We start from the raw sequence: 21,569 nt of genomic DNA, 5'->3' as shown, positions 1-21,569 counted from the left end.
CTCCTACTGCTGTACTGGACGTATCCACTGTTGGGATACCCGTTCTTGGGTGGACCAGCATTGCAGCATTAGCTAGTGCTTCCTTGGCATTTTCAAATGATGCCGACAATTCTTCATCCCAAGTGACATCCCTTGCCTGACTCCAGGGCAAAGAGGGAGCACATGATGCCTCGCTTATGGTAGAAACTGGCGATGAGAGTTCACCATTAATTGTGCGGGGCTTATCAAATGCCTGGATCACCTTGACTTTTGCCGGTAGTGGCTTTGCTCTGTGTTCGTCGATTCTACGGCACAGAAAGTCAATGGTCGCTAACCTGAATTGACACTTGGCCGGGTTGATGGTTGGCCCAAACTCATTCAAATGAGTGAAAAGATTGTGCAGGTAGGACAGATGTTCCTAATGACTGTGGCTAATGATAAGTATGTCATCTAGATACATGAAGGTAAAGTCAAGATCGCGTCCCACTCTGTCCATTAAACGTTAGAAAGTCTGCGTGGCATTCTTGAGCCCAAAAGGCATCCTTCTGAATTCAAAAAGGCCAAAGGGTGTAATAATAGGTGTTTTTGGAATGTCATCCAGGTGGTCTGGGATCTGATGATGCCTCCAGACCAGGTTCACTTTAGAAAAGATGCAGGTTAGACACAAAGTCCTATCATCGCAGGGTCTCTCTCCGCCTGAGGCCTTGGGTACCATGTTGTATGGGGATGCCCAGGAGTCATCGGACTGTTGTACAAAACCCATGTCTTGCATCCCTTCAAACTCCTCTTTGGCCAGATGAATTTTATCTGGAGGGAGCCTGCAAGCTCATGTATACAGCGGTGGCCCTCCAGTGGCTATATGGTGCTGCATCCCATGTTTTGGCATTGCCAAGGTGAATTGCAGCGTAATTATTGCAGGGAATATCGCCAACAACCTAGCAAATTCATTCTCCAAAAGAGAAACGGAGTCTAAATGCAGGGCTGGCAAGTTGGCCTCATCAAGGGCAAAGGTCTGGAAATTGTAGGTATGAACGAGTCTTCGTCCCTCGAGAGCAACCAACAGGCCATGTGCTCTGAGAACATCAGCTCCCAATAGCAGTTGTCCACGTGAACTTAGTATCGCCAAACTGAAGTGGGATCTGACCCATGCCAAATGTCTGGATAGTACTGCAGTTTGAGGCTTTCAATGACGGCCAGGGTTTTCTATTACATGTGTCACGCTCTGAAGAGGGAAATATGCTATCTTAGCCCCTGTATCCACCAAGAAACGCTAGCTGGAATGTCTCTCCCGGACATGTAAAAGGCTGTCTCAATGGCCAGCCGCCGCACCCCAATAATGATGGCTTGCCGAATGACAGTCTGACAATGGATTTGATTGACCCTGCTGCCGGTTGAATGTTGGAGCTGCATGGTCCTGCTGCTGTGAGCAGGATCTGATGACCTTTCCTACGGATGTGACACTTTCTTGCTTAGCCCGCTATAGAATGTCACCACAGGCCACGGCTCTCCGTGGGTCACTGAAATCCTCTTCGGCTAGCAGCATGTGGATATCTTCTGGCAACCGCTCCAGGAATCCAGGAAAGCCTGTTTGAACATGAGGCAGGGTCTATGCCCTTCCAATGGTGCCAGTGTTTCATTCATGAGCACGTCAGGAGTCCGTCTCCCAAGCCATCCACGATGTGGAGTCGAGTGCAAGACTGACACCTCCAAGCTTGCATGCTGGCTTATATACAGGACAGGAAGTGATGTCATCAGCCCAGATTAAAAACCTGTGCTGGATGCAGGTCAATTTCCCTCTTTTTTTAAACAGCACAACCACCATTTTGGGAGCTGGTTCACTTGCTGGTAAGCGAGTCACCACACACTATAATTACTTTCATCTCCTGTTTTTGTACTTTGAAATCTTTTACCATTTTCTGTTTTCTTATTGAAATTGATTAATCCTGTTTTGGGATTCCACAATACATTACTGTGCTGACAAAGTAATTAAATGACTGGATTCGTATCCAGAGGCTTGGACCATTGATCTACCGACTTGATTAAATTGCATTACCACAGCAGGGGAAGTTGATTTCCATGTAATTCAAGAAGCTAGAATTAAAAATTAACAGTGGGAAAAATTAACTTGAAGTGGCTCATCTAGTTGTTGTCCTTTAGAGAATTAAATTTACTATCCTTACTTTACCTGGCCTGTATCTAACTTCAGACCAACCAACAGATTTGACATTTCACTTCTCAAATGGCGAAGCAATTTAAGGGCAATCATGTCCCATGAACTTCCTTTTTTAAAAAAAATTATATATCATGTTTTCTCAACAGTTTGATTGCAAAATGCCTGATTGGGTGCTGAACTGAGCATTCCAGAAGAGATCACTATGAAGCATCTGGCTGCACATGCCTCTCGTTTCCACTTCCCTGTTTATTGTGAGGGATAGCGAAGCAGTCCTACTTTAAAGTAGGAGTGCACATAAAAGTGACAATCATGTTTTTAAAACTTACAAGCAGATTGTTAAAACAAATGTATTATACAAATTCAAGGCATTAAATGTTTACGAATAATTTCTTCAGCCTCATTACTGAGTTGCAACAATAAGAAATTTAAACTGCAGTGCCCTCAATAATATCCATGGAACTTTTGTTCTTTGTTCCTGCTCTCTGAACTCCTATGTTTCCATTAAATTATCGCCCTCATTCCATGCTCTCCCCTCATTTTATTCTGTACAGGAAAGTGAGATTGAAATTCATGGACCATGCACACACTATGGATGAAATATGCAAATAGTGAATGTGAATTTCCATTCAATTGTTGCGGCAAAAATGAACTCCTGTGTTGCCACGGATGGCTAGGTATCAAAAAATGGCAAGAGTACCGTATATCAAATGAGATTGTTAATGGAGCCATAAACCGACTTGTGTAGGGTAACGTTCTGGAAGTGGGGACACAAATCGATTTGGGCGTAAGTCAAACATAGGTGAAATATATACATGTTTATCTAAATCTCTATTTTGTACAAACGCGTCTAAATACAATAAAATGTAAATACTGAACAGTACCTATAAAAATATAATTCAGGATTCAATTTATTGTCATGTGATAAAACAGTGTCATATTACAAGGAATTGCTTTTGCCTGCTGTAAGGCAGACAGATTCGCCACTGGCAGAAGTTGCCAGAAGCACCTCTTACAGCCACAGAAAGAGAACCAAAATAGAGTCCCCTCAGAGTCACTGTGTGTCCATGGATTTGCCTTCAGCGCCTCCATAGCCATACAGTGCATTCAAAACCATTGGCAACCCAAGCTCCAAATCTGAGCCGGCAACACGATCAGGAACTCTTCAGTACCTTTTGCAACCCCTCACATTCTGGTTCCAATCCCCGGTACCCCTTCAGCTAGTTTTGAGCCAGTCTCCAGCAGTCTGCAACCTGCCGCAACTCTTGACAGCAGCCCACAGCCTCTGTGGGTTCCTCGCCTCAAGTTGCCAGCAGCCTGCTGCATAATATGTGTACTTATCATGACTGGCGCTGAAGTGCTCAGTTGTACTAATTGCTTGGGGGAATGATGTTCTTACATAATAGGCTTTGAAGACTGCAAAAACCATTTGATCTATGGGTTGGATCCATGAGATTGCATTGGGATGGAGAAACACCACTTTGATATTAGGATGGAGATCACTAATGTAAGGGGGATGACCCAAATCATTATCAGCAAGTAGTAAAATTTTAAAAGGAACATTCTTTCATGGAATAATTTTTCAATTCACTTGCATAATAGTTAATTAAGGCGTCTTCATAAAGTTTCTGAATCCTCCAGGACTTCTTGAAGCTGCAATAATTCACTGGGAGTGTGCGTTTGTTAATGTTTTTAAACACCCAAGGGGGTTTTCACTGTGCCAAATAGCGAATGGTTTCAACTTGTATCCAGCCACATTACTTACCACTATAACAAGTGTTATACAGTCCTTAAGTGCCTTGAAGCCAGGCATTGATTTTGCCTCTTTATGGATGAAGGTTCGTTCTGGCATATTCCTTCCAAAATAACCTCCCTCTACAATTAGTTTATCTAATTCTTCTACAAAAGATTCAGCTGCCTTCACATCATCACTTGCAAACTTAACACTCAACTTAACACTCTGCAAAGAATGTTTTTCTTTCTTTAGCTTGGCTTCGCGGACGAAGATTTATGGAGGGGTAATGTCCACGTCAGTTGCAGGCTCGTTTGGGGCTGACAAGTCCGATGCGGGACAGGCAGACACTGTTGCAGCGGTTGCAAGGAAAAATTGGTTGGTTGGGGTTGGGTGTTGGGTTTTTCCTCCTTTGTCTTTTGTCAGTGAGGTGGGCTCTGTGGTCTTCTTCAAAGGAGGTTGCTGCCCGCCGAAATGTGAGGTGCCAAGATGCATGGTTTGAGGCGATATCAGCCCACTGGCGGTGGTCAATGTGGCAGGCACCAAGAGATTTCTTTATGCAGTCCTTGTACCTCTTCTTTGGTGCACCTCTGTCTCAGTGGCCAGTGGAGAGCTCGCCATAAAACATGATCTTGGGAAGGCGATGGTCCTCCATTCTGGAGACGTGACCTACCCAGCGCAGTTTGATCTTCAGCAGTGTGGATTCGATGCTGTCGGCCTCTGCCATCTCGAGTACTTCGATGTTGGAGATGAAGTCGCTCCAATGAATGTTGAGGATGGAGTGGAGACAATGCTGGTGGAAGCGTTCTAGTAGCCGTAGGTGATGCCGGTAGAGGACCCATGATTCGGAGCCGAACAGAAGTGTGGGTATGACAACGGCTCTGTATACGCTAATCTTTGTGAGGTTTTTCAGTTGGTTGTTTTTCCAGACTCTTTTGTGTAGTCTTCCAAAGGCGCTATTTGCCTTGGCGAGTCTGTTGTCTATCTCGTTGTCGATCCTTGCATCCGATGAAATGGTGCAGCCGAGATAGGTAAACTGGTTGACCTTTTTGAGTTTTGTGTGCCCGATGGAGATGTGGGGGGGGGGGGGGCTGGTAGTCATGGTGGGGAGCTGGCTGATGGAGGACCTCAGTTTTCTTCAGGCTGACTTCCAGGCCAAACATTTTGGCAGTTTCCGCAAAACAGGACGTCAAGCGCTGAAGAGCTGGCTCTGAATGGGCAACTAAAGCGGCATCATCTGCAAAGAGTAGTTCACGGACAAGTTGCTCTTGTGTCTTGGTGTGAGCTTGCAGGCGCCTCAGATTGAAGAGACTGCCATCCGTGCGGTACCGGATGTAAACAGCATCTTCATTGTTGAGGTCTTTCATGGCTTGGTTCAGCATCATGCTGAAGAAGATTGAAAAGAAGATTGGTGCGAAAACGCAGCCTTGCTTCACGCCATTATTAATCGAGATGGGTTCAGAGAGCTCATTGCTGTATCTGACCCGACCTTGTTGGTTTTCGTGCAGTTGGATAACCATGTTGAGGAACTTTGGGGGGCATCTGAGGCGCTCTAGTATTTGCCAAAGCCCTTTCCTACTCACGGTGTCGAAGGCTTTGGTGAGGTCAACAAAGGTGATGTAGAGTCCTTTGTTTTGTTCCCTGCATTTTTCTTGGAGCTGTCTGAGGGCAAAGACCATGTCAGTAGTTCCTCTGTTTGCGCGAAAGCCGCACTGTGATTCTGGGAGAACATTTTCGGCGACACTAGGTATTATTCTGTTTAGGAGAATCCTAGCAAAGATTTTGCTTGCAATGGAGAGCAGCGTGATTCCCCTGTAGTTTGAGCAGTCTGATTTCTCGCCTTTGTTTTTGTACAGAGTGATGATGATGGCATCACGAAGGTCCTGAGGCAGCTTTCCTTGATCCTCGCAGAGCTTGAAAAACTCATGCAGTTTGGCATGCAGAGTTTTGCCGCCAGCCTTCCAGACCTCTGGGGGGGGGGGGGGGATTCCATCCATACCTGCTGCTTTGCCACTTTTCAGTTGTTCAATAACGCTGTTTAAAATGCATAAACCATCTACTGGTAGTGTTAAATTGCACGGCGTACTCGGGTCCAGCTTTTGCTTTTAGCATTTCAAACAAGACACAAGCCTTTGCTATGATCGTCATCTGGCTTAGTGGGATAGTTTTTTATTCTGATCTTCTATCCATGTTTCAAACAACTTCTCCCTATCAGCTATAGGCCCTTCTCACTGCTTAGTTATTATTGATTTCATTGGTACAAGTCCTTTAACAGCCTGGGTAATTTTCATTTGATTCTTCAAGATTGTGGTTATGGTTGAGTGAGATCATCCCAAGTCGTGTGCTATAACTTTTACAGTTTTACTACTTTTATGGTGCTTTATCACCTTTATTATTTTTTATTAAGTCCTTGTGGTGACCTTGGACGTATCTGTGATCGGACGTTACTCAATCAGGTGTAAGTCAAGGTATGAATGTATTTTAACTTGGGAAGATTTAATTTGTTTTCTCTTAAAGGTTTCCTGGAATATTCCTCTGAGTGTGTAATGTGAATATGAATTTTGAATTAATATATTGTACAGTGATCAACATGAATGTGAAAATAACCAAAAATAAAACCTTTTGATTTTAATGGTTCGAAGCAGAAATTTTTCATGAAGTAGATTTTATCTTTATTACTTGCAACATATTTCTACTCAAGTTAACAGGATGCTGCAAAGTGCCCAGGTTGTGGTAATCATTTTAAAAATGTTGTGAAATAGAAATGTCTCAAAATGTATTTGTAAAGGCAATTAATTAGCTATTTAAAAACCCCAAATCAGACTGGAATTTCAAAGATCAAGGTTACAAGGTGGAAATGATTTTTATCATCCTCGCATTTAAATACACGATTATGTGCATCATGTTTGGAGATAAAATAATCACATTGAGAATATATAATGTTTCATCACACAGAAGAAATTCATCTGCAGATGTATAACATGTAATCCTGCCTTATTGAGAACCTATTTTTTCAATTCCACATATCACGGCTGGGTTTCCTGTTCCAATCTTGTTTACCACAGGTACTTTTTTTTCACCCAGGCTGATTCCAAAGTGTCTGACTTTCATTTTCCCTGCTTACTCTTGGTTTCAATTTTACTCCTACCTGCCTCTATCCTCTGCTCTTGCACCCCCACCCCCCAGCATTATTTCAATTGTCCAATCTCCTTGTCCTAAAAATATTCAATTTGGCAATGGGTGTCAAGAGACGTTAACTGACCTTTAAAGGATTCTGTGATTAGCACAAGTTGTGCCACTGTCTCATAGTTGCAACAGCATGGATTTGAACCTAACTGCCTGTGGTATGTGCACATTCTCCCTGTGACTGACTTTTCTCCAGTCATGGTTTCTGCACATTATAAAAATGTGGTGGGTTAATTGGCTAATGCAAATTCATCCTCATGTGGATGTTTGGCAGGGAAACTACGGTCAGGTTAATTGGGCAAGAGGTTGCACTGATGGAAATTCTCAGAGCAGTGATTGCCTGAATGAACTGAGTGGCCTCGTTCGGTGTCAGGAGAATTGTGAAAGATCAGCATGACACACCTGTAGGTTTCAGTGGTGGATGTTTCACTGATCTCTTGAAGTTAGAACCAGAAAATTGAAATACCAGTTAATAGCCATGCTGATTCCTTGCATTATATTAAAACATATTTTGAGACCACAAAGACATTGTTTCACATTCAGTTAATTGGGACAGATTTTAGCAAGTGCTTTTCCCATTCTAAGGAAGGTTGATTGTCTGAGAAATGTGTAAACTGGCCATGTTGGAATTACATCATATTTATAAAAAAATGCTAATTTTATCTCGACAATGACCAGCTCCTGTTTATATCTGGTCATCTATTTCTCCAAGTTGTGAAGTATTGAAGACTTTGTTGGTCCTTTCTACACTTCAATGCTCTACCTGCCCCCAACCATGTGCACCTCTGGTGCTTCCTCAATGACATCTTAATCCACCTCCGTCCATCAATGGAGATTGACCTGATCAACAACTCCAGACTTAACTGTCTCATTCCAAGTATTACACATGAGGATGACTCCTTTTTCAAACAAAGCACAACTTTATTAAATGTAAACATTGAAAAGCAAAATAAAAATCACTTTTAAATAATTGATCATTGCGTCCACTTCTAAGTTGACATTAACTTGTTTCTAATTGGGTTGTAATGAGAAACTTTTTCTTCTTCCAAGGCAGTCTCTCTGGATCAAGAAAAAATTTCCACAAAGAAAATCACAATTTAATTGAAGTAACAAATGCAACAATAGAATCGAAAAGGAAGAAAATGAAGGTTAGTGTAATGTGTTCATGACTGTCACACACAAGGTTGGGATTCAGAATCGATTGATGTTTAACATGCTTTGTGTGTTCCAATTTGTGAGGTGGTTGTATTATATGTTTGTCTCTAATTTGATTGAACCAGCTTTAATTTTGGACACCTTTAATGATTGACCAATTATTCAGACTGGGTCATTAAACATGCATCTCCCAGATGCTTAACTGATCTGACATATCAGGTCTGATGGTGCTTCATGCTTTCACGAAGTTTGCTTTTCGACTGGTTAAATTCCAATCGACTTGTAAGATGAACTAAAAAGACCATCATCATTCATGGTTTGATCAAGCTGTAGTTTGATTATGAAGATTGCAATACCAGGATGAGCTATGTGTATATCAGTTGAAATTTTACACATGTTCTGTTGTCAGTGCTGTGATTGAGAAGTCCTCGATCAGGATGGGCTTCTAAAGGTAAAAAGCACATTTCATTAAAAAGTGCTATTAGTTTATTTTCATTTTTTGTCTGTGATCAATCCCACATCTTCCATTCTTGATAAGGCATAAATCACATCTCGAAGTTCATAGGTACTTTCATGTATTTAACGAACTCTGTCGGAAAAGTTTAAATCTTGATTTCTTTGTGTCTGAAGCTAGTCTTCCACACAAACTTATCAGTCACAAGTACACAAATCCATATTGTAGGAAAAAAATCAATAATTTTGTGTTGACATTTTTTTTTGGTGTTCCTGCATTAGTTGGTTTTGGGTGGGATAGGGAGGTGCAAGAACCTGATAGTTGTTGGAAAGAAACCGTTCATAAACCAAGAGGTGCTGGACATCAGGTTCCTGTACTTTCTGTCTGAAGGTAGAAGTGAGAATAGACTGTAACCAGGGTGATGGGCTGTTGCCTTGAGCCAGCACCTCATGTTTTCAATGGATAGGAGGATGTGCATATAAAAGTTTAAAATCAGGCCCTTCAGCCCTTCTGGTCTGTGCTGATCTATTCTGCCTTGTCCCACTTACTTGCACCCAATCCATACCCCTCCTATCCATGTACCTGTCCAAATACTTAGGTTAAAATTGAGCCCTCATTTACCACTTCAGCTGGCAGCTCACTTCACACTCCCATCACTCTCTGTGTGAAGTTCCCCCTTTCACCTTTAACCCATGTCCTCTAGTTTGTATCTCACCTATCCTCAGTGGAAAAAGCCAAGCTACATTTATTCTCTCTATCTCCCTCATAATTTTAAATACCACAATCAAGCTCCTCATTCTTCTCGGCTCCAGGGGATAAAGTCCTAACTTTAACCTTTCCCTGTAACTCAGTTCCTGATGTCCAGTAAATCTCTGCAATCTTCTATCTTATTGACATCTTTCCTGCAGTTAGTTGACCAAAACTGCGCAGAATACTCCAAATTCAATCTCACCAATGTCTTGTACAACTTTATCATAACATTCCAACTCCTTTTTCACTCTTTTAATAGACATATTATGTATAGTAAAGAATACATGAAGAGAGTAGAATCCAGAATTGAACGTGAAAACAGAAACATCAATATATTGCAATACAGAATGCCACATATAACATTTTAACATATTGAATGATATCCCTTTCTCCTCAATTTGGAATATTCAAAAAAGAGAAAAAATATATGGTTAAAACCCCATCTAACCTTCCAAAATAAGCAACAACAAAAAAGGCTGGGGAGCCGAAATTGAGAGTTCACTACAACAGACTTTATGTGGTCTTTGCCAATAAATAAAACCCAACAGAAATCCAAAACAGTCTGGAAGGTAAAGTCAAATTGCATATTAACTCGTACAAAAATACTTTATAAAGGACGCCAAGTCTCTTCAAACTAAACGGAGGCATCAAAAGTGCAACTTCTAATTTTTTTATAAACTTAACCATGACATAACATTGCATCAAGTAGGTGAATTAGAATCTTTCCATTTAAATAAAATGGCTCTTCTGGCCAACAGTGTAAAGGCTCCAACCTGATGTGCAGAAGTGGAAACTCGACCCACCTCTGGAACTCAAATTCCAAAAAAAGCAGTCAATGGATTAGATTGCAATTTAATACCCTGTATAATTGACAAAGTCTTGAAAATACCTGTCCAATACTTCTCCAATACAGAGCAATATCAAAACATTTGTGTTAGTGTAGCCACTTGTGATTTACATTTATCACACATAGGACTAACATTAGCAAAGATGCGGGCCAATTTATCTTTTGACATGAACCCAATGTACGACTTTAAACTGAATCATTGAGTGTCAGGCACATAATGAAAAGGTATTAACCATTCCAAAAATCTTTTCCCAAAGTTCCTCTGGGAACTAGTTACATAACGAGAGGTTAAGATCTCAAAAATTTTTAAAAAGATTTATACAAATTTTTTTCTCCCTTTTATTGACTCTGATGTATAGAATAATAAAAATGTGAGGTTGAGTAAATTTCACTTGCATAAATTTTTTTTAAAAGGTGGTGTATGGCTTCACCTAATCTTAGATTTTATTATTGGGCAGTTAATATTGGATATATTATTTTCTGGGTATATTATTTTCAGTGCTCCCTCATTGGTCAGATTTGGAAATGAAATCTGGGCAGAGGTGTTAATTAGCTTCCATATTAGGAGCTCCTCTTCCTTTTACAATTTCTAAGATTAGTAGACATACCTTTTAACCCAATACATTATGGATTAGGATTCAATTTTGCAAATTTTTTGATTTGAAAATGAAAATGTTTAGTTTATCTAGTACTATTATTCTCAACTATTTTCCTCATCGTCTATAATGGATCAATCCTTTTTTTTGAAAAAGCAAAGGAGTTGATGTTTTTGGATCTGTTTATAGATGGATGTTTAATGTCTTTTGTTATAATATCTAACAAACATAATATATATGTGGCGGCCCGCAATTGCGGAGATCAGGCCAGCACATCACATGGCTGCAGACGCGGACGGAGATCGCTAAAGCGACTCCCAGGACAATGAACTGGCAGGGGTAGAAGCTGGGATAGCATCATACCAACAGCCCTAAAATGACATTGGTCAAGCTGCCCAGCTAACTCGGCAGAAACAGGCTGGGGAAGAAGTGCATTCATTTGCATGGACGTTCCCGCCCGCTATTATTCATATGGCTGACTCAAATCAGCAAAAACGGCTGGAACTTGGAACAGTATAAAAGCAGCCTTTCCAGCCCTAATAAAGAGTGAACTTAACCTGCCACACTGTGTGTGTGTGTTTCTTTATAACAGTTGGCTACAACTGGTGACCGCGTTGGTTTAGAAGGAATGTAATCCTAGCTATGGAGAACGAAGCACCAGTCGGCCTGACGCTTCCGACCTGGACAGTTGGACCCGGTGTGTGGTTTGACCAGGCAGATGCTCGGTTCCAGATTTGGGGCATCAAAGTAGAGACCACCATGTGGTGAGTGCCCTGGATCTGCAGACAGAGTGGCCAACTTTATCCACAGGCTACCATCGGAAGCCACTTACACTGTCTTCAAAGAGCTATTAACCGAGACGTTTGGACTCTGGCGGCGAGAGCGAGGAGCACGTTTACTCCACCTGGATGGGCTTGGAGACAGATCCCTGTCGGCACTCATCAACGAGATGATGGCCCTCCTGGGAGATGAGCAGCCCGGCATCATGTTTGAGCAGGTGTTCCTGGAACAGATGTCTGAAGACAACCAACTGCTCCTGGCGGATGTGGATTTCACTGACTCCTCCCCAGAAAGTCGCAGCACAGGCAGACATTCTGTGGAAACAGAAGTGTTCGGCTACCGTTGGGGCTCGTAAAGAAGTCCCGCAACCAGACAGAGCAGTCTCAAGCAAGGAACAGCAGACAAGAGGCAGGCGCAAGTCCAGCAACAAATGGTGCTTTTACCACCGGAGATGGGGCACTGAGGCCTGCCGATGCCAGTCCCCCTGCTAGTTCCAGGGAAATGACAAGGCCAGCTGTCGCTGATGGCCACCAAGAGAGCCTCCTGTTCGTCTGGGATCATCTGTCTTGGACTCGCTTCCTAGTGGATACAGGAGCAGAGGTCAGCGTGACGCCCCCAACAGGGTTGGACACTAGGCACATGCTGGTGGGATCCACGTTGAGGGCTGCCAACAACAGCAGTATACGGACCTATGGCACTCGTAGGACCGAACTGCAGTTCGGGGGCAGTCACTTCTTGTGGGAGTTCACACTGGCAGCAGTGGAACAACCACTCCTCAGAGTGGATGTTCTGTGAGCCCACAGCCTCCTCGTGGACCTTAAGGGTAAGCGGCTCGTCCTACCAGACAATCCCACTGAGGGGTGCTAGGTTTCCGGTAATGCACCTGAACTCTGTCCACAGCTCAGAGGATGAGTTCTCCAAGGTGCTAGTGGGATTCCCGACAGTCCTTTCCCCTCAGTTCACTGCAGAGATGCCTCGACACAGTGTCAGACATCACATCCTGACCAAGGGCCCGCCCACCTTTCCACGCAAGGTGCACATAATGCCTAAAGCAACTGGGGGCTGGAGACCATGTGGTGACTATCGCCGGCTCAATGAGACCACCACCGTTACCCTGTGCCACACATCCAGGATTTTGCACCAAACCTACACGGGACAACAATATTCCTAAAAGTGGACCTCGTGTGATGATATCACCAGATCGCTAAGACGGCCATCATCACTCCATTTGGACTTTTCAAGTTCCTGAGGATGCCATTCGGGCTCAAAAATGCGGCACAGATATTCCAGCGACTGATGGACGCAGTGTGCCGAGGCCCGGATGGCACTTTCGTCTACCTCGACAATATCCTTGTGGCAACCTGACAGGAGCACCTTCAGCACCTCTGAAATATCTCAACATCTGCAGGAGTTTGACCTCACCATCAACCTGGCCAAATGCCAGTTTGGCCTGAACACCATCGACTTCCTGGGCCACAGAATTACAAAGGACGGGGCCACACCACTGCCGGACAAGGTGGAGGCCAACCGCAGCTTCCCGAAGGCCAGTACAACTAAAGATCTGCAGGAGTTTATGAGGATGATAAACTTTTATCGCAGATTTATTCCAGCAGCTGCCCGAATTATGCGTGCTCTGTTCATCCTGATGTCCGGCAAGGAGAAGGACCTAATCTGGAACGACAAATCCGCACGTGCGTTTGTGGAAACAAAAGAAGCCCTGGCCAAAGCTGCACTCCTGACCCACCCCAGACCAGATGTACCCACGTCCCTCACAGTCAATGCCTCAGGAACAGCGATTGGTGGAGTCCTGGAGCAGCAGATAGAAGGGTTCCTTGGGGATAGAGGCTGCTTTCTTAAGACACCACCTCTCCTCTCCTCGATGGAGTGAAGACTGGTGCCCGTGATGTGGCGTGCTGAGTTAACAAGCCTATGGAGTTTGTACTGAGCATCAGCATCTCCGTACCAGACATTGATGCAACTAGCCAGAATGCTCTCCATGGAACTTACTGAATCTCCTCAAACACCTCACAAGGTATAGCCACTGTCATTGCAGCGAAATGGAAGCTCCAGAATAGATCTTCGAAGATATTGACAGCCAGGAATTTGATGATCTTGACTCTACCACTGAGCCCTCAATGAGAACTGGATTGTGTTCCCCTGTCTTCCTCCTGAAGTCCACAATCATCTCCTTGGTTTTGCTAATGTTGAGTGCAAGGTGTTGACACCATTCAACGAGCTTATCAATCTCTTTCATGTACGCTTCTTCATTACTATTTGTGATTCTGACGACACCTGTGGTGTTATCTGCAAATTTGTAGATGGCATGAAGGGCCTTTTATATTTGTCATGTGACTGTGCCGCCCAGTTGCCACTCACCACTTGTCGCCATATCATCCTCACCACAATTCAGGGCCCCAAACAGTCCTTACAAGTGAAACAACACAATTAGTGAATCTGCAGAGGATATCTACTACATCGTGTGCTCCTATTATGGTCTCCTCTACCTCGGAGAGACTGGATGCAGTCTGGGAGATTGCTTCTTTGTGAATCTCTGCTCTGTCTCCCGCAATAGCAGTGATCTCCCAGTGGCCACCCATTTTAGTTCCCTGCCCCATTTCCTTTCTGACATGTCTTGTGCGCTGCCAGACTGAGACCACCCCCAAACTGGAGGAACAACACCTTGTATTCTGTCTGTGCTCTGGATGGCATTAGCATTGACTTTTTTTGTTTCTGTTAGCCAGCCCTCCTCTACCCCCCATATCTCCTTTCCTGTAGCTCTGTCTCTCTTGCTCCCTCTATTCCCATTCTCTCCTTTACCTCAATTCTGCATTCATAGAGCACACCCCCATCAGTTGCCAACTTTTTTTCTCCTGGTCTCTTCAATTTACCTATCACCTTTTGTCTGTTGGTTTGTACTCCTCCCCCTGCCATTTTTATTCAGGGGCTGCCTAGTTTTTTCTCATACCGGAAGAAGGGTTCAGGCATGAACCATCAGTAATGTTCCTGCGTGACCTGCTGAGTTCTTCCGGCATTCCTGAATTTTTACTGTTAGTGAAAGCTAGTTGTACTGCTCTACACCTTAAGTTTTAGGCAGTGCTTTGTTTTAAAGTGGATCCAATGCAATAGTCTACTAACTCGGGGTGGACCATATCTTTGTCGAGAAAAATTAGATTGCATTTACATCATGGTCTTTTACCCCCCCCAAGCTCTGAATTATGTCTTACAGCCAATAAAATGCAGCTGCCAATTTACACCCAGACAGCTGTCACAGTTTAATTATTTGGTTGTGATTATATTTTTTTGATTGCAAATTAAACTATTGGCTGCAGAACAGAATAGTTAGCTCTTAAAATATTACAGCATGATCTTCCACATTCTATTATAGAATGTAATATTACAACTTGATTAAGAATTGGGCTGGCAAAACCATTATAGTTGATGATTTTCTAATAAAAGGCAAGTAAGTGTACATTGCTAAAATAAAACAATTGTGGGCCCATGGTAATAACCCATATATTATTACAGATATTTTAATATAAAAAATCTGGGAGTTGGCAGGAAGCTCAGCCATTGATTTGTGGATCTTGGACCTCTTGTTTACTTGTCTATCTTGCTCTCCATTTTTGGAGTGAAGACAGGAGTTGATCAGCCCTGAAGGAATCAGTCCACTTTACTGCATTGTATTGGGACATGTGCACATATCAACCTTTTCCCAGCTTGGGCTTCAGTTTTGGGAACTCATCCTTTATTTATGGCATTAATACTTTTTTTGTGGAGTTAACACAAATGTGAGCTATGGGGATTCTTTCACCAACTTATCTGGTGTAGTTCCAGGTATGCAAAGCCTGTTTTTACTCTAATGAATTACAGAGACTTGACCACTTATGGTCCCTGACCTGGTTAACTAGCTTTGGGAACTTGGGACCAAAAATGTGCAAGTAATCACTGTTATTTAGCACAATCGATACAATAAAAAGCCTTTTTAGTCTAAGTTAACTTTTGGCCTAATTGTTATTGCAAGACAAAGAGACCCTGAATTTATCACCTTATCCACAAGATGGCATCTCTAACAGTGCAACAATTCTTCCACAAGTAGATGCAGGCAGATGACAATTCAAGGAACTCCAAAAAGCTTTGAATTTTTCCATCCCCATATCATGAGATGTGAATTTTAAAAATATATATGTGTATAATCGTGACCTGATAATCAAACCATGAAAGATGTCTGAGTGTGAATTGCTGTTGTATTTTTTTGGCTGTGAAATGACTTGGGGAGGGGGGGGATTGGGGAATAAAACAATTACGTAAATGCAAGCCTCGCATTTTGCTCCATAAAGACACAAGTTGGTCAATTATTTCATCAGATCCAGTTCAAAATTCGACACTGTTAATGAAAATAGTTGGGAATTTTTGTATTTTTTCCCATTTTGATGTAAAAAGGTTGATAACAAATTTGCAATGACAGAGGCATAGATAAAGCAAAATGTTGTCATTGAGTTGTCTTGATTGCATTGTTAATTTTTTTTTGACAGACAATGTGAAGAAATTTCCTCATATTCAAATGGGGAGGAGAGGCCCCAACTTTGCATTCTATTCCATTTATGAGACTGCATTCTTGTAATGCTCCCATGCAGAGTCTGTTTGATTTGTATTCATCCCTGGTGTGTGGTTTGAACCCATGACCTTGAGACTGCTAGGAATTCTGTATTGCTATGGCTGGCATGTTCACACCAAGTGGGAGCACAGTGGTGCCGAAATCCATGTTCCTGTTGCTATACTCCAGTGACCTGGATTTGATGGAGGGATGCGCATGCTATCTCCGTGGAGTTTGCACATCCTGTGACGCAAGGGTTTCTCCCGCATGCTCCCGCTTTCTCCCATGTCCCGCAGATGTGCTGTTGAGTGAATTCACTACTGTCGATCGCTTTGTGTAGGCTGGTTTGGAGCAGGGAAATTGGTATTGGATATGCATGAGCGAGAACAACCCCACAATACAAGGAATTGTGCACTGGCAGGCTTTAGTGTTTATAAACTCCAACTGTTTAAAGTCGGGGTCATTCATTTTTGCTTTTTTTTCTGAGTCCAATTGAATGATCAATTAGAGATTTCGAATGAAATTATGTATTGGATTCCACAGCTCTTAATTGTTGGAGTCATGGATTGTCTCTCATTTCTGAAACAGCCATAATCATACCATGTGTGTTGGGTGGAAACCAGGTGTCTTCTCATTTATGATTGCTTTATTGTCATGTACATGTACAAAGTTTGTCAATTTCTGCTTGCCTGTTCAATAAGAGAAGCAAAAGTGTGTCCCTTCAGAGTGATCTTTGTCAGGAACTCCTTGTTCACCTGTTTTTTTCATTGCCTTTCACTGAGGATCTTTTCATAAGGGGCTTGATTGGGTTTGTGGGACTCGAAGGCCACACTTTGCCTCAACATGAACCCTGTGTCTGTACTCACCTTGTGTAGCCACAAAGTTCCCCATCACTTCAAGATTTCTCTCAGTTGGCCACCCAAAGTTAAAATGAGCCATGAGTGGCGATGAGACTTGCAGAAGTGCATCTGAACTCTTCCCTCCAGAAACATCCCAATGGCCTTTGCAATTAAGAGCACGATTTAATTTTTTTTTACCAGAGGTATTTTAAACTCTGGAAGCAGAATTCAACTGCTGTTCATTTTTCATTCCTCACTTCTAATAATCAGAACATTGAGTTAAACCTGTTTCTCAAAGGGAGGACAGTGAATCCATCCAGCTTGATACACCAGCTATACTTGATTGGTGTAAAACCGAGAAGCCACTCAATAAGATTTGTCAGACCCTTAATTCATCAAGTCACAGGATGCCCCTCAACTTGGGAGAGAAGTGATTGGCTGGTCCAGCTTCGGATTCTCAGCTGGTGTGAAAGTCAAAGGCATTTTGAGTGTTTTAAAAGATTCATAGAACATGGATGGGATGGTGTCATGGAGTAGGTAATTTGGGAGAATTTGGTAAGATTAGAGTAAGTTACATACATATACACATTTTAAAACAAATCTTATTTGAAATAATGAAGAATTCATTTTCAGGAACTTTACAGAAACTATGGAGAATACTAAGCACATTTCACAAGTAGGTTCTAATTGAAATGATGTCATGAAATGAATAGACTATTGTTTGGATTGGAGACAGGCTGGCTGGTTGAATATCTACAAGGCTTCTGACCTTTCTACAAAGTGCTCACAGAAAGGTCACTCCTTGGTTTTGTATATCTAAGACAACAGCTTGACCAAGAAGGATAACGCCTGTTGTTTGCTGAAGCAAGTGGGGGGTTTTTGCAAGTGAGAGAGTCACATGGGCTTTCTGGCATTTGGATCCCGAAATTTCAAACATTCCTGATTAAGCTCACATGCTCAAGTCTGTAAAAAAAAATTTTAAATGACCAAGAAATTTACAAGATTGAAGAGGAGGGAATGGGTCAAGAGGCAAATGAAGGAGAGAAATGGATAAATGTTATCACACCATATCTGTGCATATCCAATGATCCCAGCAGTGCATGCTTGGCTCCTTGTTGAATTAATGTATGAATGATTTGCTGCTGATGCCAGAGTGCAAATTCTGACAAACTTGGGAAGAAGGGTGTGATTTCAATGAACTGGCAGTAAAATGACAAGATGTTGACCAATGCAAAACTGTGAAATTGTACTTTTCAAACCAAGTGGTTAAAATAATAGAATTCTAAACAGTTGGGGACCAAACGTCAGGTATCTAAGTTTGGGTATTGACGATTAAAGTGCAAGCAGGGTTCTGGGTTTTATAAACTGGTGATTAATGCACAAGTACCATTGTAGCAATTCTCTATAGAACAGAATGGTACAGAACAGGGACAATGCTTTCTGTCACTTGTGTTCCTCCCAACCAAATGCTGGATTAAACTGAGTTGCCAGCCAGTATTTGGTCTTTATCCTTCCATTCTCTGACTGTGCATATCTGTTTAGTTTAAACACCTCTTGAACAATTCTTCTACATCTCCCTTAACAAATAAAAAGATTTCCCTCAAATCCCCTTGCCTTCAACTTGTATCCTCAACTATTTCACATTTTCACTCTCTGGTTAAAGATTCTGATCTCTATGCTCTTTTTACATCTGATGCCCTCTAATCCAGGCAACACCCTGGATTATGAAAACAAAATACTGGTGAAACTCATCTGGTCAAACAATGAACTTTATGTAGCATAGATAAAGATATATAACCAACCTTGATGAAGAGCTCAAGCCCAAAACATTGGCTATGTATCTTTATCTTTGCTGCATTAAGTATGCTTTGACCAGCTGAGTTTCTTTAGTGTTGTGCTTTACTTCAGCCACAGTGTCTGCAGACTTTTGCATTTTACTTTGCAAATCCCTCATGTACCCTTTCCAAAGCCTGTCATATCCTCTATTAATGCACCCTCCAGCAATATTCACAATAATCCAAATGCAGCCTTACCCAATGTAACTTTTCAACTGTTAGACTCTACACAATGACCATCAAGCTGTATGCTGCTGTTGTCTCCTGACCCACTTGTATTGCCACTCTTATGGAGCTGAGGACTTGCACCCCAAGTTCTCAATGCTCAAAAATCTATTTGCAGTGTTTACATTTGAGCTTCCCAGGTCAACACCTCACCCTTGTTTGGATTTAAACTTATTTTGTCATTGCACTGCACTCGTTTCAGACTTCTGTATCCTTTAACAACCTTCCTTACGACCCTCAATTCTGCCAATTTTTAAGTCATCTACAAACTCATCACAAACATTGAGGAAATCCTGAAGATAATATAGTTGAATAATGTCAGGCATAGTTAAGAAAACAGCTCAAAACATGTAGCTGATCACCATCTGCACTTCCAGTCCCTACAATACCTTGGTGGTTCAGCTTGATGATATACTGAGTTTTTCTTTATTTTTTTTCCCCAGCCAAGCAGAACTCTTGTCATGACAAGTATGCCTTCTGGGTAAGTGCCAACTTTGCTTTCATTTTGATTGTTGTATTCAAAAGGAATCTTCAATTTCTGTGAGTTTTGTGCTTCATGTCCAAGATTCAATTAATATAACTCATGAAATCCTAATTTCTTCAGATTCCCCCATTTAATACGTATTTACAGCTGGTTTGTTAGTGAATTTGGGATAGCAATGCTTACTGGAAATCATTCAGAGTCTTAGGAGTAAATTGTGATGTTGCATTAAGGATAATGTCACAATTTCATGAAAATACAGTAGCTGAAATTCTATCAAATTACATGGTTTCCAAGTTGAGCGCAAAGATGAATAATAATAACAAGCAATCTTGCATTTGCAGCATGAGCAAGATGACTTTGCAGTGTAAAGATGTGCCTTTTCCTAGCAATTAAGTTTTAATTTGCAATGCATGTTCATGTGTTGACTTACTTGGTCAAAGTGGCAGGTTCAAATCCTGTTCCAGGAACGTAGTGCAGAAATGGAAAATGTTGGAAAGCAACTGGACTCTATTGTGATCTTGGGTATTATCTGTGTGGAGTTTGCGCTGTTTCTCTGCCCACATGTTTCTTTCCTGGGTGCTCTGGTTTTCTCCCACATCACAGAGGCATGACCTATTAGCCCATGCTCCTCCCTCTGCCCTTTCCTTCCTCCTGCCTTTGAATTTACCCAATGAAGGGCTCAGACCCGAAATGTTGATCTTCCTGAAGCTGCTGTGTGACCTCCTGAGTTTCTCCAGCACCTTTGTGTGTTGCACTCATGGTCCACACACTTCAATTTTTAACTCTGAGTATGTTGATAGATTAATTGTTCACAGCCAGAATATGCCTGAGATTGTCTGATCTCGGAAGCTAAGCAGGCTCAGGTCTGGCCAGTATTTGGAGAGTAGACCAGCTGCTGTAGGTTTCTGTGAGGGGCACTGGACAAAGTGGTGACTTTCTGTCTGCCTGATGGTAGACAAAAGTTATGAATTTCATGTGTTACATTCTAATTAGGTGACTATAATGGAACCTTTACCTTTTACCTTTAAATTTCCCTGCAGATAAGTAATAGAATCTAGCAACAAAAATAATGCAACTGGGTTCACAATTGTCAGTGAAGTATATTTGTGTATTTCACGATTCAAGATGATAAAAAGTGCGATTGAAATAAAAGGTTTCTTTATGGAAACCGTTTTCAATGAACTTTCCTCACAGCCACATTTTTAGTTAGAATGTAGAACATCATTGAGTACAGGTCAACCTTTGGAAGCCAACTCCGCAGCAATGTAATTTTTCCCTACCTCACCCATACAATGACTTGGTTCAGAACATCTCAATGTGCCTTCCATTACTTTTATTTTTTGTAACAGTAATGATAATGTGGAGAGAGATACTGAACGGACGGACTATGTTGACCATTCATTCTATTACTGGTTGGGACACACAGAAACCAGGGCTTTTGAAGAAAATTGACTCGTTGGAGAATCAGAGTCGACGTAATAAAGTGAAGATAGTCGGTTTACCAGAAGATATTGAAGGAACAGATCCAGTTAAATTTTTTTCAGAAATGAATCCCAGAAACATTGGGTGAAGAAGGGGTTGGAATTAGATTGAGCACACAGAGCGCTAAGGAAAAAACCTTTTCCAGATCAATCCCCCTAAGGTATTTCTTATTCGTTGCTTGTATTATCAAGACCATGAGATGATTTTACGTCTTGCAGTACAAAAAGCTCATCAAAATCAGAGCCCTTTGATGATCCAAGGCAATAGAGTTTTCTTCTATGCCGATTTGAGTCAAGATATCATAACGAGATGCAAGGAATTTAACCCTGTGAAGGAGGTGTTATGGAAGAAGGGATATAGATTTGCTTTTAGATACCCGGCAGTATTGAAAGTGTTCTATGGATATTTCCAGGCTCAATTTTTCGAGAATGAGAGTGATGCTTTAACTTTTGCTTATTCTT

The 21,569-nt window shown here is 41.9% G+C and overlaps 1 protein-coding gene across 14 annotated transcripts in view; it reads left to right on the top strand.

Annotated features, from left to right (window-relative positions):
- mcph1 (microcephalin 1) overlaps positions 1-21,569 on the top strand; it is a 334,689-nt gene that overhangs the window by 72,716 nt on the left and 240,404 nt on the right. For all 14 annotated transcript variants that reach the window (XM_069885232.1, XM_069885228.1, XM_069885226.1 and 11 more), the window contains 2 exons: positions 8,118-8,215; positions 19,586-19,623. In XM_069885232.1, the coding sequence (XP_069741333.1) occupies positions 8,118-8,215; positions 19,586-19,623 (136 nt within the window). The remainder of the gene's footprint in view (positions 1-8,117; positions 8,216-19,585; positions 19,624-21,569) is intronic.

This window comes from Narcine bancroftii, chromosome 6 (assembly GCF_036971445.1).
Source record: "Narcine bancroftii isolate sNarBan1 chromosome 6, sNarBan1.hap1, whole genome shotgun sequence".
NCBI lineage: Eukaryota > Metazoa > Chordata > Chondrichthyes > Torpediniformes > Narcinidae > Narcine > Narcine bancroftii.
Note: the sequence above shows the minus strand (reverse complement) of the source record. Positions and strands in the feature narration are given on the sequence as shown.